The sequence below is a fragment of the Clytia hemisphaerica genome, unplaced genomic scaffold (assembly GCF_902728285.1).
Source record: "Clytia hemisphaerica strain Z4C2 unplaced genomic scaffold, Clytia hemisphaerica genome assembly, whole genome shotgun sequence".
NCBI lineage: Eukaryota > Metazoa > Cnidaria > Hydrozoa > Leptothecata > Clytiidae > Clytia > Clytia hemisphaerica.
The window spans coordinates 526,785-545,584 of record NW_027104471.1 but is presented as its reverse complement, the minus strand read 5'-3'; the positions used below and the strand labels follow the sequence as shown (position 1 = coordinate 545,584).

Below are 18,800 nucleotides of genomic sequence, written 5' to 3'. Positions count from 1 at the left end.
ATTCTTTGAATAAACCTTTGTCTTGTCTATTGTAAGCAAGAAAAAAAACATTTCTAATCATAAAATTGTACAAAATATGATCTCTCGCTTACCAGCCCCCTTTTTTGAACGTGGTGTTGTTTGTATTTGTACAGTACAAAATGAAATACAGCATTTATGTACACATTTTTAGCCAATCAGATTGCTCATATTTTTCATGATGACAATAACACTCAAAAGCATAATTAGTAAATAGGATGAAATTTTCACCTCAGATGCATCCTGCTGAGAGAAAGCAATTCACAAAAAAAGCAATTAATTTTTGCAAATTTCTGCTGATGTCATAATCAGAAAAATGGAATATTTTTTTCAAAAGTTGGAGATTACCAATACCTGTCCATTGGGCAAATTTTCAACATCTTTTGATTAGTACTTTTTGAGATATTTAAATTCTAATTTTTATGACGTCATCAATAAAGACAAGAAATTTATTTTATTAACAGGCATTTCTGAAATCTACATCCTATTACGCTTCTTTTGACGTGTAAATGACCGAAGACCCTCACTTTTCTGCGCCAAACTTATGTCCTTTTATACCATACGTTACACAAGATGAGACAACACTTGAAGAGAAAATTTTGACCATTGATTTAATTTTTTCTAATCTCAAAATGGAAAAGTTTTAAGAATCACAAGGCTTACTTTGATTTATGTAATTTTTATTAAACTGTATCATATAGGCAAGTTGTGAGGCCTTTGAAATCTGTTGAATATACACCCCCTTCTCACAGACCCACTGTGACCCCTTCCCACTGGAAAATTTGGCCAAAATATTGTCCCCAGTGAAAAATTATACTTCAATTTTTGACCTCACTGAAAATAATCAAATAAACCAATTCCACTGCTTAATATCATGGATGTTATGGGTTGGTATGGGTTTATTAGAAAGACTTCCTAGAAACTACATAAAATTTTCAAAATCAGATTTCCATCGTAAAATACACTTTATATTTACGTTTTTAAGGGCCTCTTTCAATTTTTTTTGGCAGATTTGTCAAACTAAAATCATGCATTCAATACCCTTAGAGAGAGAGAGAGAGAGTTTTAAGAAGGTGGTGACAAATACTAGAACATAATACAATATCTTGGTGGTCTTTAAAGGTGTGTTATGGTACTTCCCTTACCTTCTCATGCTCCTCAGGTACTTGTAGTTGTTAAAGGTAAAATCAGATGGTTTGAGATATTTTGCCTGCAGATAGCTTCTAGGATTTTAGGAAAAACCTCAAAATTTTTTGGTGTACTTATTTTCCTAACTCAAGTTATGCCACTTTGAAATTTTGAACCTTTGCTTGAAAACAATAGAAAAAAGTGTGAAAAGTCCATAGTGTGCAGAGGGGTCTGAACCCCCCCATTAATATTTCATCCCCCCCTATAAAGGTATCCCCCCTATTTTTAAAATTTTTTGATCCCGCACCATTTACAGGGGTCCGAGCCCCCAGCATATAATTTGTACTCCCAGTATTGGGGAAGAATTTTGATGAATAAAATATATTTTTCAGTGTGAATTCGTACCAATACAGTAGTCAATGAACTTGAAAACACTAGCAAATAAACAGTAAACTAATAATAGTAAAACTAGGAAAAATAAGAAATAAGACAAAAAGTTACTATCCCCCCCATTTTTATTTGACCCCCCCCCCTATAAGCTCAAACCCCCCATTTTAACTGGAAAATTGCCCATCCCCCCCCTATAAAGCCTTCCTTGAAAACTCGGATCCCCCCCCCTTAAAAAAGGGGGGGGGGTTCATACTATGAAAGTCCCTGAAAAGTCCCATTTTTCGAGATTTCAAATTGGCATAACTTGAGTTAAGAAAATAAATACACCGAAAAATTTAGAAAGTTTTCCTAAAGTCCTAGAGGCTAGCTGCAGGCAAAATATCTCAGACCATCTGATTATCCCTTTAAGGCAGGTATCAAAATATACTTTATTTTATTTTAGAACAAAAAATAATGGATTATACCAAAGAAGAAAGTGATTTTGAAAAAACGCGCAAAGAAAATATCAAGAGAAATGAAGAAGAATTTCAAAAGCTTTTTCCGGCTATGCTGCTTAAACCCTTCAAAGATTCACCACGTACCACTGAAGTTCGTCGTGCACGACGCAATAACTTACACAGTATTGTTCAAACAATCACTCCTAGGGAATCTTTGAGAAGGTCATGTAAAAGGGAAAGAGAACCCAGTTTGGATACTTTTTCTGATTCTGACGATGGAGGAGATGACGAGGTAAGCAATGGTAGTTCTGGATCTGCTGTTGTCGTCAAGTTTGGACAGTGGAATAAGAAGTTCAAATCGCTCAGATATCAAGATGATGTTAAGGATAAAGATTTCATCTACGATGGAGATTCAATTTCTGATGACGAGCACCAAGAGGAAGGGAAGAAGAGGAAGAGTAAAACTCCTCGTGTGAAGCCTCAATCACGTGTTAAAGCAGCACGTGTTTTGCGTCCTTTCGATGCAGTAACTGAGGAGGATTTGATTCTAGTGGCTGATCGAACGAGCGATAAACGTTATGATCAAGTGGATGGTACGAGTTGTCATCAATGCCGTCAAAAGACGGACGACTTAAAAACAGTATGTCGTAGTGGGCACTGTGTCGGTATACGAGGCCAGTTCTGTGGGCCATGTTTAAAGAATCGTTATGGTGAGTGTGCAAAAGAAGCCATCATGAATGCCACGTGGCAATGTCCGCCATGTCGTGGTATTTGTAATTGCAGCTTTTGTATGAAGAAACGAGGACGTCGTGCTACAGGTATTATGATCCATGCTGCAAAACAAAGTGGGTATACTGATGTCTCCTCTTTTCTTGGATTGAAAGAGAAAGTCGTCGAATGACGTTGATACTTTATTAACGTTTTCTTCAATCATGTTGGTTGTTTATATGAGATAGACTGAATTTTTCATCCCTTGAACAATAACTGCTTTGCAATCCTACCTTTGATCTATCTTAGATTTCTTTATTAATTCAGTAGCAAAGAATTTCAACGTTATTACTTTCAAATGATATTTTCAGTATAATTTTCCAAACAATTGGAAAAGTTTTTAAGTATTTCATTTACATTTTATTTGTATATAACAAAAATCCGTGTATTTTTTCATTAAAGCCCAACTTGCCATGTAAACCCTTAATAGATATCCTCCCAGCGTAGAGGACTATCCGTACCCTTTGCATTTTTTGTCTGTTCCCTAAGTTCTCCTTTTATCCATTTGCATTATACCCCCTTGCTGTGTTTCCCCCTTTCAATATCAACCTTTTCCGAACCTCTGTTCCACGTACTTTCGTACCTTTTAAAGTATTTCTCATTGGTCAATTTCAAAGAAAAATCTTGAGGCATATTATATTCAATGGTATGTTATTCTCTTTCTAGGAAAAGATATTTTTAAAAATTTTTAATTTAGTATTACGTTCCCGTTATATTTTTTATATGTAAATAAACGTACGCAATGAAAAACCAACGAAAACAAAACCTTTACCAAATTATCGTTCCCGTTGCCATAAAAGGGTTAAATTTTCGAAGTACCTTATTGAATTAAATTATTTTGGTCATTTTGATGCACTTTGAGAGAAACATAAAGAATATATTTGGGATTTTCCGATGACCTCGACTTTTACACTCAAACTAAAGCTAAAAGTTTTAAACTATCTTAAGTAGTTAAAAAACACATCGTACGTACGCACTAAAATGTCGAAAATCGAGTACCCCCCTGTACGCAAGCGTACGCAAATGGCTATACCCCCTGGTAAGTACGTACTTTTTCATTCCCCCCCCCCCCCTCAGTTGAAGGAAATTACGAATTCAATTGTTTGGTTCGGACCTTTAGTTCATACATGAAACTTCCTTTTCCTCGATGCGTATAAGAAGCATAAAAGTCGACGAAAAAAAACAAGCAAAAAAGGGCTTTGAAAATCTTTTCCCTGCGTATGTACATTTTCCTTTGACCCCTCCCCTCCCCCTGTACACCTTTCAGAAGACCTTTAGTGCGTACGTACTATGTGGACGGCCCCACTGTCTCTACGTCCCCGCGGCTGTGGAAATTTGGGTTGGATCTGAAGAATATGAAATATAAGCATAAAGTGGATGATGCTCCAATTTCAGTCCGTACAATGTGCATTCGTATTTTATCGTTCTATAAAGCGTTAGTGGTTAAGTAGCGTAAAGAACAATAGAGATATGTAGGGGTTTGGAATGGCTAAATATGTCGTTCTTAATTGTCGTTTTTATTTCATTACCAGTTAGGGTCAGGATTGGACTCGAGAGTCACAATCTATTGCCGAAGGCCCTCTAAAGGGCTCGTACCCGCAGCAACTAATCCTAAAAACTCGTTTTTTCTTCGTTCTTTCATGGACTCTTCATGGTGGTCTGAAATTGGAGCTTACACTCCCTCTAAGGTTCTCGATTTTTTTCTCGAAAACTTAGAGCGTTGAAAGATTCCGAAAAAGAAATATAAAGTCTGAGTGGACCAAGGGCTATAAAAAGCCACTCTAAACTAATGGTCAATTTTAACTTTTGGGTCCTTCGAGGGGTAAGCCAAAATTTTCCTTGGCCATTGCTATTTAAACCTTCAACCTCATTTCTTTCATATTTCCAGCGATAGATTCATTTTCAGACATAGATTGTGCTCTTTTTCTTGATCACCTTTCATGCTCTTTCGACTGGTTAAAAAATTTTAAATTCCGAAAATCTAAATTCTAAATCGGTTGCCATGGTAACAAATAACATCACTTATCACTGTACTCTCCATGAAAACAGGTGGTCACACCAGCCCGCACCTCTTCCTTAAGACACTTAAGAACTTAACGAAGAATTATCAACCATAAACCCCCTTCAAGCTTTTGTACACAGAAGCTCTATTTACGACATGGCAGCCTCTACTAGAAATATATCAGAATTTTTCGTTATTTTGAATAGGTTTAATATCATCGATAATATTCCAGATAGCTGGCCTTGTAGTTGTAGTCGACCTTTTTTTCTCTGTCAAAAACACTGAAATATAAGTTAGGTTTCGTCCAAATAATTAGCACAATAATCATTACAACCGTCCAGCAATATAGGTCAAGAGGGTATAATGCCAAAGGTCTTAAATTTTGTAAGAATCTACCCAATTTGAGAGGTTTTAGTCACTATCCAAAATGATACACCAGTACACCAAAATACTTCCAAGTTGGGAATGCCAATAGGTTAGGGTCTGCATAACAGCCAACATCTACTGATGTATAAAAAGATTTTGGTAAAATCCTTAAAAAGCTTGATTTTATTTGTTTACAATTTTTCCGATATTTGCCTGACATAAGGAAATAAATGAATAAAATCAAACAGGCTTTAGGGGCACCTTAGTTGAAGCAGTATGATTTGATTTCCACATTTTTATTGATCACATCCTCCAAATTACAAAGCGGAGAAATAAAAACACCATTTTATATATACAAAAAAAGATAAAAAGAAAAATCTATGTACAGTAGGATCAGAAAATTTACAAAAATAAATGATTTTTATTTGTTGATGATTGTTGAAGATAACTTCGTCGATTATTATTGATGCATCCGCTAAAAGAGAAAATTTCGTGAAGGTCAACGAGGTTAAATGGAGAGATAATATGTCACAATGATGGTCAAGCTTAACCAAAGATAGATTTTCCACTTTTTCCTCAAACACAGCAAAATAGAAAGAAATTCAAAACCGTCGGATCGACATCAAAAAGCGGTAGGTTTAGATTTGTAGAGAATTTACTAAAAAACTATCTGGTAAGTGTATCTTACAGGAAGCATGGGTCCTTGGAATTCATTTTGATCATCCTTTAATAATTGTTTCTCATTTTCTTGTTCAGATAATAACTGACATTTCTCCTCGTCATCTGATTGGTTGGACGGTTTGGTGATGATGGGTAATGAGTACCTGTCAAAACAAAAGTCGTTGTGTTATAAAGATTTGTATTTTAAGATAAATATCATGTTCCATAAATTACTTTAGACTGCGAAATGTTTTGGCCATTAATTGTGTCATTGTGTTACTGTAAAACTTCAAAAGTACGCTGACGTGTGTTATAGTTCGTCATTTTTTAGAATTTTCAAGATTTCAACTCTCTCAAGATTCATTCGTTCACCAGCTCTTGCGGTGAGCGGTCACGGGTGTACGGGGCTTCGAACCGGGTTCTAGTCCGATTTTTTTAAATTTCCATTCTTTCCCACTCTTTCCATCTTATTCTTGAACCGTAAAATGAGTGTGAGAGCCACAGGGTTGGATAGTGGCGATCCAATCCCAGTTCCTTTCCCTCTAGTATACTTTCTACAACGTTGTGGCAGAAACGGGTCAAAGGTGCGGCAACTTTGTCTATCAAAAAGTATACTTCTTTTCTCACTGTTATTTTAGTTTCTTCGGCTGGTTCCGCGGATTTTATGTTTTAGTTTATTTTATATTATTGCGCGCGTTTTATACTTTCACTAAACACATCTTTTACAATCTTTTATCTGTGGTGGTGTCTAATTAACACTGCTTGGCCTACCTACACAACCTTATTTCCATCATATGGGAGAATATTTTCACAAATGGCCGAAATCCTGTGTAGGTCGAAAACTGAGGAGCAGATCATGTGTTTTCTTGAAATATCTTTTGACTCATATTGAGTTACTTCTTTCCACTTTAACTCATATTGAGTTGCATTCTTCCTTATATTCATTTTAGATCACTGGTTTTGCATTGACGGATTTCCATGTCATCATATTTTCCTCTTCAACTCCAACCTCATTAATTTTCTGTGAATGTCCATTCTAGATTTTTGTTGTAATTTGTATTGTCTTTTTTTGTTTTGTGGGTTTTGTCTTTAGTGTTTTCATTTTGAGTAGTTGAAGGTTTTATACTTCTAGACTATATATTTAGACCAGTTTTTCGAAAGCTCTACATAGCCATCTATATTTTGCCAAATTTTTGAAAAGAAAATATGTAACAAGTTCATTTTAGCCGGGGTGCTATAGCTTTTACCATCCCAAGTAGGTCATACTTAGGATTTTGTGATTGCTTTATCGGGTGAAAATTAGTTGTAAGAGTTTTCTTACCTTTTGTAGAAGACGAAGACGGCCCATATGGTACCAGACATGGCAGCACCGAACGCACAAACCACCACCACCAAGTACGCTGTCACATACACTGTAAGGAGAAGTCAAAATCCGTAATATTTCAATAATTCACGTTTAAAAGCTGAAGTTCTTGTCCATAAATTGCAACTTTTCACCCATAAAAGTCGCAATGGGGTTTTTGTCTTTTCTCTGTGTATATGATCTGGTTGTCCAATAAGGGGATTTGGTGTGCCCTGGCAAACACCCCGAAATCTGCGAGGAAAGGCTAATTTGGGCGGTGTACCTCGGTCTCATTTGACTGTAGACTAATGGGAGTTACTATATGAGAGATCCCAGTGTATATACGCATCGTCAGAATAATAACAAAAAAAACGAAGAGTATTATACCTCTTCTGTTCATTTCATTACGAATGAGCAAGGCCAACTGTGTTCCCTTCTCGTGTGACGCTGTTTCGTTCTTCACTGCACATTTGTCTGCATCATAACATGTTACCCCATAACACGTATTATTCTTCATGTAAGCCATGTTACAGTGCTTTGTACTACAACATAATGCCATGCAATCACCCATGTTAGGTACTTTACCGAGGAGAGTGTAATTGCTTGGTGTAAGACCACGTTTGAGAGAATGGTTTTCGATAATGTCACTGTGCAAGATTTCATTCTTTTTGCACGTGGGATGAGTGTTCTTGGACGGGATGGTCAGACGCTTCACACCTGCTGAAATGGAAACAAACAGTCGTTCAATGGAAACCTTTAAACGTTTTACTGTTATTATATACAACAGCCATTCTAGAAGACATCATCTTGTTTGAATCGCACCTCATGCAGCTCAGTTTAGTCCGGCTTAGATATTGATAAAATTTGACGTTCCTCGGAATGGCCGAAGTGAAATATCCATTGACATAGCTGAACAAGTTACAAACAAATGGACAAATAAGTCACAATATTAGAATTCAGAATCAATCTATAATTTTGCCAAACGATTTGCCGGAATATTATTTTTATTGCCATGTGATCTGAAACTTCAAATAAAATCTGACTCACTTTGCTCAGCATAACAACAGGTCAAGCAAATGACCAATAGCAACAATTTCCAAAACATTCTTTCCACCATCACCTACGATAAGGCCTCCTGTAAAAAAAACAGTGGAAAATTTCAACCGAAAAATAGTTCTTCTTCTGCAAAAGCTGCACAAATTTGAAATGAGCATGTAGTATGCTGAAAGTGAGTAAAAAGTTTTTGTTTAATGAACGAAAAGCAAATCTCGCATACAACAATTAAGTCATTAATGAAATGTAATTAATCAATTTTTACAAGTTTCACTGAGTAGATAATTTCTTTACGACTAAAATCAATCTGAATATGAGAGGTCTCAAATTGATTGTTTGGGCCCGGTTGAAACGTTTAAGCTAAAAGTTAAGAAGAGAATTCCCTTTTGAATTGAAATATCTTGTTTATAATGTTTCATGCACAAAATGTGTGCAAGGCTCGATTGGAAAAAGAATTCGAAAATAATTCGAATGAGTTCACTAAATTATCTCAACAACGTTTCCTTGCGCTGTACAGCAATCGTGTAATTCTTTTGAACAATCAATACACTTGAGCAAAAACCACTGGAGAAAGATCATTATGAACAATATAGGTATTTTATATAAAAATGTTTTTAAAATCTATAAACACAAGATGTAATATGTACAATGAAAAGAATTACTATTTACTTTTATAAAGCAATTATCGTCAAATACAAGATTGGAATTATAAAATTGATAGGCTATATCAAGTACAATCATGGACAAAATTATGAAAAAACATTCCCCCTCTCCCCATTTACAATGTTGAATGAACGGTGGGGCACCCGTGTACACTGAACATTGCAGTTGAGAGTTGAGTTGAGTACTTAGGCAGAATAGATGCCGGGTTCACATTCTCGAAAGGGGTACAAAAGCCATTAAAAAGCAAATTAGTCTCTGTAAGGGTTCCAAAATTACCAAAATCAAAAATTAACCCTCTCAAAGGGTAATTAGATTCTTGAAATTTGGACTAAATTTGAAATTTTTCGAAATTCAGTCTCTCTAAGGGTCGATCTTTGAACTTTGTCTCGGACATATCCGTCACCTCTCAAACCTAGTACAGGGGATCTTTTTTCTAAATTTCTGAAGTAACCTTTAGTGTTTTCTCAAACATTTCTGTTCATGATTGTAGTTGGTAACCGAAGGTGGTTCTTGGTATGCTGTTGACATCCACTAACTGATGCTCCTTTTATAGGCTTTATACTATTTGCAGCTCTGTACAATCAAGGTCATCATATTTGAGAAAAAAGGGAAATCCACCGGGAAGTTTTTGAACCACAATCGATTTGTAAGTGCTCTAAAGTAGGTTGGAAGGGTAGAGTTTTAACTCTGAGTTTTAAAATGAGACTTAAGACTTAGGACCTTAGGATCTCAGGATCCAAAAGTTCAAAAATAGTCCAATAAGACTCAGAATATAGCCTGGAAGTCTGCCAACCCCTCCCAAATTGAAATATTCGATTAAATTAAAAAGATAGCCAAAAATCGACTTTCTCGCCAGAACTTTAAATCTTGAAAAACGTTAAAATAGCCAAAATTCTCAATATATTATGACCTTGATTGTAGATAGCCTACTTAGTTAACTAAGCCCGTATTCACAAGGCTAGGACACACGGCTAATGGCAATATAGCTTTTTCGGCGCTTTAAAGACTTTTTATATTTACGGATTTTAAGTTTGCCTTGGAATACTGTTATTCAGTCACAACTTATCATCAGATTGTGTCATCATGTGTCAAGTTCGAGCACAAAGTCTTTCGCGCATGAAAAAAGAAAGTTCTAAAAAAGAACTTTAAGGTTACAATCAGCCATAATTTCTAAAAAAGACAATTATGACGAATTTTAGTCAAAGAATATTACTACACCAAGATAATAAATATATAAAAATAACCAATCGCACATCTACTAACACTAACATTTTTATGAGCAGGTGTCTCGACAGTGCCATTAAATCAATATCTTGACACCGAACTACAGATAGTGGCTTTGCGTTGGTAGGAATCATACTCGATTGAGTGACTATGACTGGTCGTGTATGACATCACTGAAATGCTCCTTGCGTTACGGGCCGGCCTCAAAATGATGATGTAGATCTTGGGGCCGAACAAAACAACCACTATACTGGTGGCACACAAGAAGATACACGTGCTCAGGACAAGTGTTTTCACATCTTCAGTCACCTCCACAAGATAAACAGGTGCAAAACAGATAAAAATCAAGAAATGTAGATACGTGATCACTCCTAAGTGTTTGGCTTCATTAAATGCTGCCGGTATCTTGCGCGTACGAAACGCATAGTAAGCACAGATGAGTAATAGTGACAGGTCGTAACCCATAGCGATGATAATGTCAAGTTTTGGATGGTAGCAAAAATAAGCACCTGATATATTGTCCGTATCATGTACTAATCGTAGTTCGGGCGGTCGGTACACCAAAGCTATGGTGGCGAAAGTGGCTTCGATCAGCACTAAGATGGACATGATGACCAATTGTGAAATAGCGCTTAAGAAACGTGGTGGTCTTTTCGATTCAATCTTTTCATTGAAAACACGTGCCAAACGATTGGCTTTGGTTAAAATTGCACTGAAACAAATACAGTAGACAAATCCGACCCCGAAACGACGTGCGCCACATAGGATGGGCGACTGATCGGCGATTATCATGAAGACCAAGGAGTATAACAATATGACGCCGATCAACAACGGGAAACTCAACTCTGGCGCCGACATTCGAACGACTTCAGTCTCTTTATGATAATAAAAGATAAGGATGATGGCGACAGTGATCAAGATTCCGACAGCCGACAAAACAGCGACGACGATGACCCATGAAGACGGTAAATGACGGATGGGGATTTCGATGCAACCGTTTCCAGTAGCGTTTGGTCGCTGGTTATCGAATTCGCAACTCGCACATGTTCTTTCTACAGAAGGAAGAAAAGGTAATGGTAAAAAACAAAAGTATCATAAGAAAAAAGGAAATCAGATTGGAAGATTTTCTATTTTAGAAGAAAAATACGCTTATTAAAGAAGTAGCGACAAAACCACTCAGATAGCCAAGAAATGCCAGTTAGAAAAAAAGAACAACGAGTTTCTTTTATCAGTCACGACAGTTCTAACCGCATTTCCAAACGGAAAAAAATCCATCAAAAAAGAAACTTACCGTCGAGCCTGTATTGATTGTTCTTGCATTTGACACAATCGAAACAACACTTAGGGAAACCAGCTTTCCATACTTGAATTTCATTGGCTGAACATTTACTGAAACACGAAGAGGGTTTGTAAGGAATGGTCTTTAGAGGACTGTTATCCATCATTAAAGATCCATTCCATACTGCCATCACTTGATATCGCTTTGATAAGGATTGGTGTCTGAGTAACTCATATCCCGTATTCGCACTACCATTCTCATTCAAGGTGCTTCGACCAAAAGCTCCATAATAAGTCAAATTATAGAGTTTCTGCATCACGCTGGGTCTTAAGTCGTCCAATCTCATAGCGTCACATAGGCCAATTTGTGCGGGGCATCTCTGACGGTAGATCACATCTAAACTGTGGGCTAAAGCGTACACAGCATCCATGACATAAGGCACTTTATCATCCATCGTAATGATACGCGGAGCGCATTTGATAGATGTATTGCCACATCCAATATCATTCAAATAGGGTGCATACCATCTGTTGCGTTTATTGTTCGTATAATTCAAATTTTGTAGATACTGTATAAAGTCTGGGTTTCTCTTAGGCGATCGAAGTTGAAAAGCTAAGGCACCATTAGCTACTGCTCTCAAGTGGTGAGTATCTAAAAACTTCTGTCTGTTACCCCACGAATCACTGGCGAGGATTGTAAAGTCGTGATCGATTGGTAGTTGGTTGAGGAACAATTTAATGTGATCTTTGGCGCAGAATAATATCACCAACCGAGTGTTGCGATATCTTGGTAGATGGAACGTTTCAACAATCTTTGAATAATTTGTGTGAGCATTGACTTTAAAATGGTCCATCAAACAAAATTCCCCATTTCCCGCCATTTGTTTTAAAGCCTCAAATGCATTCTCACCGTAACTTCCTTCCGAATAAATCATACTAAAAGTCGTCCATCCGAGATACCTCGCTAAATCTAACATGGCTTTTAATTGTTGTGTGTCCGGCGGGACTGTCCGCGTGAAATATTTATATTTGATGCGATCGCATAGAGTGTCACTGGTGGAGGCGTAACTGATTTGAGGTACTTTAAATAAACGTAAGAGATTGGCTAATGCCATGGAGACGGGGCTCGATGCGGCGCCAATCACACCAGCGTAAACATCATTAGATTTACTTTGACGAAGGTGTGAAGAGGGTATGGGACAATTATCTTCAGAAGTGCCTCGAATCTTTTGCAAAGCATTCTGGGTGAATCGTTCCAAGGCTACAGTACCATCATCACAAGAATCGATGATGAGCCATTTCAATTTGATGTTTTTCAGAAGGTTCGCATTTTGGTTTACTTTATCGATAGCATAAAACATGCCTTCCACAGCTTGTATACCGCGTGAGTATGAGATCTGATTGCTGCATGACTGTTTCAGGTTATTGCTTTTAATGTGGAAGGGAAAAACTCCAACAAAGACGATATTTGATTGAGCATAGGCTACGAAAACGAGTTGACACACCAGAAATACATCCCATGAAATTTTCATGCTATATTATCTATCATCGTTACTTTTGTGTCTGAAAAATAGAAAAAAGTATGGAAATCTGATTCATTATGGAGCGCGATCGTTTCTCGGAATAAGGTTTCTCAGTACTTTAAAACCCTCGAAGAACAAACATCAAACCGGAATAAAGTAGATTTCCTGTTAGTGAAAGAGACAGTATTTGAAGTTGGTATCCCTGTTGAAGATTAGTTAACTTGGGTGAACAAATTTCAATATCCGCAATGAGACTACTTGAAGCGAAGCAGTCAGGAATCTCCTCCAAGTTTGCTTTCCGCAGAAAACCTTTAAAGCGGGAAATCTAAAATGATATGATGAACTTCGACAAGTTAAAAGATACAAAATATAAAATAAACAGAAAAATATAAGGTTTACAGAGTTTAAGTGTGGGCGAAATGGCAACTCAAATATTTGAGAAAGAATTTTTTTGATGAGAAAATAAATTTTCTATGATATTAAAAAACAAGAGCTTGATTTTCGAAAACGAGAATTTCAAAATTGTTAATGAAAAATGGCAGCAATTTGATACTACTTTAAGGGCAGAAACTTTCGTGGGCAGAAACTTTCGCGTTTTTCGCGATTTTGATCCTTTTTCGCAAAAGTTTTTTTCGCGAAAAATAAACTTTCCTACTCAGTTTTGCACTGTTTGCTAAATTTTTGCGTGTTTTATGAGTTTTTGTTACCAAAAAAGGTAAATCTTATATGAATTCGCGAAAGTTCTATCTGCGAAATTTCGGCTTAAACCATAATTTGCGAAACTTAAATTCGCTAAATGTCGCGACTTTTTGACTTCGCGAAACTTTCTGCCCTTAAAGTAACCCGAAATATATGTATGAACTTGAGTGCTAGACAGAAAGAGTACCGATCCCAACTCATCATGGAATTTTCAACCATACAAATTTAATCGTAATAAGAAATGAATTTCATTGAATTGTGTCACAAATATTTCACACTAGTGACTTAAAAAGACCGACTGCCTTTTTGTTGACTAAACTTAAGAAAAAGAAGTTATACAAAACCCTTCCTAAAATATTTCAGAAAAATTGACATATATAATCACCGTTAAACCTACAGTTTAAAATATCTAAAAGTTATAAGAAAGAAAATCCTCTACTACCAAGAGACAAATCAATTTATAAAGTAGACAAGCAAGCCTTCATAACTCCCCAAATATTCTCATCAAAAAAGTTTTTCTCATCAAATACACTACCTCTTCAGGTCGTCACTCGCTTAACAACATTTTCATGAACAAAAAATCAAGTAATCCGAGTCCTTGTTCAGTCGTTGAGAACATTTTCCTTTCGCATATCATGTAGTAACTTTCTTATTTGTGTTTGATGATACGTATTTATCATGGCCCCTCATACATACACGGTGACGTGTTTTTTGTACAAGTCGTTTGTTTGATGTTGAAACAACACAACAATTTAACTTTTAACATCAATATAACATTTCTTAGGAAATTAAGAAGTGAAACTAGAAAGCACACCGCGTGGGTCAAAAAAATTCGATATTTGACGGAGTCTGGAACCTAATGAATCTGAGACTGGGTAGCCTGAGTAAAGTTGACGTTACTAAATTTTCCTTTATTGGAAAAGAGAAAAGGGAAAATAACTATAACGGACGACGCTTTCTAAATACCTTGACCCTTTAAACCTTTTGTAGATACTGAATTTGATATTGAAAGTCAACAAGGTATAACCATGACGCTCTCAATACAAAGATCAGTTCCGCATTTTGGAAAAACGAGTTAACTCTAGCACTTCATTTGTTTTCGTTTGAAACATTTTTCGAAATATGGTGGTAAACTTACCAGTGTTTTTTTGTGAAAACATGCAGCCCGCACAACTTTAATGAGAAATAAACACTTCAAATTTTACGTAGCGCCTTTTAGCTTATACTTTATTCAAAATACCCCTGTATCATCATTGATCTGACTTCATTAAGCCGATGGTTAACCTAGGGTGGAAAAGAAAGGCAAAACACCCAAAACTTAGAAGAAAAGGTGTTGAAAATTGCCCCCTCTCAAAAAAACCTAGTAGTCTCTCGATACGATGAAAAATATTGATCTTCCATTCTTGTGTTATACGCATGTTTCGATGGGGAAAAAAAGAGCATCTACTATTTACCTCTACCGAAAGCAACCAGTTTAAGTTCAAATTTGCCAGTACAACATTTAAACCATCTTAACTGCTTTACATAAGAGATAGTTCTTAATCATTACAAGAAAATCTTTGCAAACTGATGGATGAAGTAGAAAAGCGTGAAAGAACAAGTCAAAATTGGAGACGGAAAAATCCGTACAATAACAAACTTTTTGAAGTAGACCAATAACCACAAAATAATCTATATTAATCACTCGTTACATTGAAAATCCCTAAAAATGCACAAGACCAAAAAAATGCTTGGTATGCTGGTGAATCAAATGAACTGCCATGTTGGACCATGTTTCTTTCATGGCCAGTCGTACGTACAAGATAGCTAGTCTATCTTAGAGCTGGACCCTTCTTTACTATGAAATGCAATCATGAAGTCATGAAGGAGTAGAATTAGAAGTTCATCTCATCTCTCTAAGCGCTTAAAATTCTAGAGTAGGATAATCTTGTGTAAACATGATCCTACTTCTTGTAGTTTGAAAGTTTTTGAAGTGAAATACAGCAGAAAAACTAATGGTGAACTATAGTACGGAAGAAAAGCTAAACAGATTAGAACGAAAATAATTAAAATGTATAAAGCAGTAAATACAGCACCTTGTTCGTTGCTAATTGCGAAAATTTAATGTAGCTCTCATTTTTAGGTCTTATCAACAATAAAATCATTATACAAAATTGCCAATTTGAAAGATTCTAGCCTGGACCTTCTTATTGGATCACAAAAGAGCATCGTTCACTTTGTTTTAATTTAATCCGTCAAACAGCCCTCTTTATTTCTTTGGATTTGATCAGTGTGGTCATCGTGCAAAGTATGATAATCTGAAACTAATCGAAAACGACAAACCTTTGGTTTGAAAGTCATATCTAATTCATAAACAGAAAGCTGAGTTTTGGCTTGCATGGCTGAAATCAAATTAGTTTGGGTAAATTCTATGTGCGAAATCAAACAAGCCGAAAAAACCTACTTGAACAAAGTAGTGACAAGTCAATGGCAAGTGTAGAAGGTGGAAGTCATCACAATGTTAATAATTGGCAATCCGTGACAAGAATTTAAAAGTTGTCTAAATTTAATCAAACCCGGAGTAAAATCAACTCAAGTAAACATGAAACAAAAAGCTTTCTCTATTTGATGGAAGGATTTTGGGAAAAATTGTCGATGATAGTAATGTCGAGACAAAAATGATACATGATGTTATCTCTTTCACCAATCTCATCAAAACTTGGTTTCTGAAACCTGTACATGTCATTAATGCAGATTAATATCATTAGCATGCCTTGAACGTCAACCTTAATTATTTATTTCTCATAGAATCTCCTCATTTCAATGAATTGCTGTCTTCACTGCCTACTGGAAAGACTGAAAATCTTTCTCTATTTTGATCTTCAAGGTACCAAAATTTTATTCGAATTACAAACAGATTCGAACTAAAGAAAGATTTTACTTTAAATCTTGACCACTTGAAATTCAAAGTAAAGTATTCTGCTATTTTTGTTGGGTCCTTTGTTGCTTAAGAACAGAGCTTCCCATTGAGTTCAAGTTAAATGTCGTCCTGTTTATTTCTGAGTTCCCTTACCTCCGGTGCAAAACTAAGATGACAGGAAATTGGCGCCGGAAAATTTGTGCCCCGGAAAATTGCCCTCCCCGGATTTTAACCCCGGAGATATGCCCTCCCGAAAATCACCCCATTGAATTTGATTAACATTGTACAAAATGACAACGAAAAATACACTTTTTTGAGAAACTTGTTTCTCGTCAATCCTGGGCGTAGAAAGGTGTTACCGTCTTTGTCTCATCAAGAAAAAATTTATAATAATATACTCTTAAACTTTCAAAATAAAGATGATTAAATTTGAAGGTGTTAAAAAGGTATTCATGGCAAATTCAATCGAGAACTTGAATAATCTCAATGTCGGTCAAAATTAATTGTGGAGGAGAAATCTTCCTAAAATTCAAAACTAAATGCTTTATCTTCACTCTGTGTCATTTTGCATTCCAAAGAAGCGTCCCTTCTAGCGGGATGAGCTGGAGTTTTTACAAGATACTTCACTAATTGGTCATTTAAAGTGATAGAGATGACGCGTTCTTTAGAAAAAGTAATGAGATTCTTTTATTACATCTTAACGACCAACCAAATCAAATAAGAGCTTGTAAAAACTCCAGCTTGTCCCCTTCTAGCACTAGCATAAGATGGAAAATACGTATAACATGGGATGAGAAAATGAGGAAATCCTATTGTTTCCTTGTACATGATTGAAATAAACTTTGTGAGTTTATTTCCTTGTGTGAAAAAAGTATGACGCAATCATTTTCTCTTCGGTGAAGAATAAGAAAAAAGAAAAATCATGGCACAAACGGTTGTTTATGTTGATTTTGTTGGAATTAATCTATGGACAACTTTATCACCAAGGTATCCACTAGAACAATGCATTCCATCAAACACCTCACATCATGGTCTGTAAATATTGAAAACCAACTCACAAGTTTTCGAAACGAAATTGAGTCGAGAAAAGAAAGTGATAGAAGGAAGAACTGAAGAAGAAGCATTAAAAATTGGAAAATTGGTATGAGGAAAATCTCATTTGAGCAAAAGTTATCGAACAGAATAGTTCAAAGTAAATTATCGTAGCCACCAATATACTCTTTAGAAGACTCTGAGCACTCTAAGCAGCCAAAACAGGACGTTATTCACAATGAGTGAAACAATCATCGCTCTCTTCTCCGTTTCTCTCATCTTTGGAGTGTTTGGAAACTCTTTGATCATTTTCATCCACGGCTTCGCATCAAGAGAAAGATATTTAAATTTCCAGCGATTGTTATTATTCCTGGCTGTGTCAGATCTACTTAAGACCATCAGCATGTCACCGTTCTATATATACTTGGAAATCCACCAGGGAGAAAATGAATGGATGTACGGAATGAGTGGATGTAAAATGATCCCAACTTTGTGGTGTGTGTTCAATTACGTGTCACTCGGAATGCTCAGCGTGATGGTGATAGAGAAAACGTGCACTCGAATGTGGACGGGATCTCACCTTAGTTGGAAGCAAGTCACGCGAGGAGTGGGCGTGGTTTCCGTTCTGGCGATTGTGAGATGTGTACCAAGAATATACGATCTGTCCTTGGTGAATGGAGAATGTCAGCAACGGTTGACCGGTGGATACAGATGGTCCACCATCATTCTATCTATTTTGATGGAAGGCACGTTCGCTATATTGTGCTTTGTGGCTGTCATATATCTAAAATGCCAAGGTTGGTCCAAGAGGAAACCAAAGCGTAGCCGTAAAAGCGGTGGATCATTTTTGCATGGCGATGACTTGGCCAACTACAACCAAACTAATCGAAATATCGTATTTGTGTACTGTCTCGTTTTCATGCTATCCACGTTGCCTTACAGCTGTTATATGTTCTATCAAAGTTTTGTGACGTCATCGGAAGATCACCAGAACGAGGCTATTGGATACAATATACAATCCAATGCTTTGATTACCAGAATCACTTTACTGTTGAGTTCATTCAGCGGTTGTTTGAATGTTTTGATCGCACTTTTTATGAAGTCTTTTCGTGAAGAAGTTGTGACTCACGTCACACCAATCCGTTGGCTGTGTAGTTTATGCAACGGTGGCCCTCCGTTATCAAACACAATCATCATTCGAAGTATTGAGCACATTGATTGTCCATCCGGGCCACCAGTCGATCGACTGGCACCACAACGATCGCAAAGAAGAGCTGCTTTTGATGATGAACATCATTTTAGCTTATTGTATCAATAA

At 36.4% G+C, this 18,800-nt stretch overlaps 4 protein-coding genes across 5 annotated transcripts; 2 read left to right on the top strand and 2 right to left on the bottom strand.

Annotated features, from left to right (window-relative positions):
• The first annotated feature begins 1,955 nt into the window (after positions 1-1,955).
• On the top strand, positions 1,956-3,468 carry LOC136821202 (cell division cycle-associated 7-like protein). The gene has a single exon (XM_067077434.1). It carries the CDS (start codon positions 1,990-1,992, stop codon positions 2,872-2,874), a length of 885 nt encoding a protein of 294 aa, XP_066933535.1. The 5' UTR covers positions 1,956-1,989; the 3' UTR covers positions 2,875-3,468.
• Positions 3,469-5,389: 1,921 nt separating this feature from the next.
• LOC136821292 (uncharacterized) lies at positions 5,390-8,340 on the bottom strand. 2 transcript variants are annotated; one of them, XM_067077525.1, is made up of 5 exons: positions 8,159-8,340; positions 7,499-7,828; positions 7,091-7,181; positions 5,798-5,933; positions 5,390-5,584 (listed from the first exon to the last, which is right to left on the bottom strand). In XM_067077525.1, exons 1-5 carry the CDS (start codon positions 8,226-8,228, stop codon positions 5,570-5,572), a joined length of 642 nt encoding a protein of 213 aa, XP_066933626.1. In that variant the 5' UTR covers positions 8,229-8,340; the 3' UTR covers positions 5,390-5,569. The 2 variants fall into 2 exon arrangements, with proteins under 2 accessions (XP_066933626.1, XP_066933625.1); XM_067077524.1 differs by having other exon boundaries at positions 7,499-7,831; positions 8,159-8,338.
• Positions 8,341-9,749: 1,409 nt separating this feature from the next.
• LOC136821215 (metabotropic glutamate receptor 8-like) lies at positions 9,750-12,888 on the bottom strand. The gene is made up of 2 exons (XM_067077448.1): positions 11,343-12,888; positions 9,750-11,103 (listed from the first exon to the last, which is right to left on the bottom strand). The coding sequence occupies exons 1-2, from the start codon at positions 12,859-12,861 to the stop codon at positions 10,133-10,135; spliced, it is 2,490 nt and encodes an 829-aa protein (XP_066933549.1). The 5' UTR covers positions 12,862-12,888; the 3' UTR covers positions 9,750-10,132.
• Positions 12,889-17,720: 4,832 nt separating this feature from the next.
• On the top strand, positions 17,721-18,800 carry LOC136821213 (probable G-protein coupled receptor 34). The gene has a single exon (XM_067077447.1). The coding sequence runs from the start codon at positions 17,721-17,723 to the stop codon at positions 18,798-18,800; it is 1,080 nt and encodes a 359-aa protein (XP_066933548.1).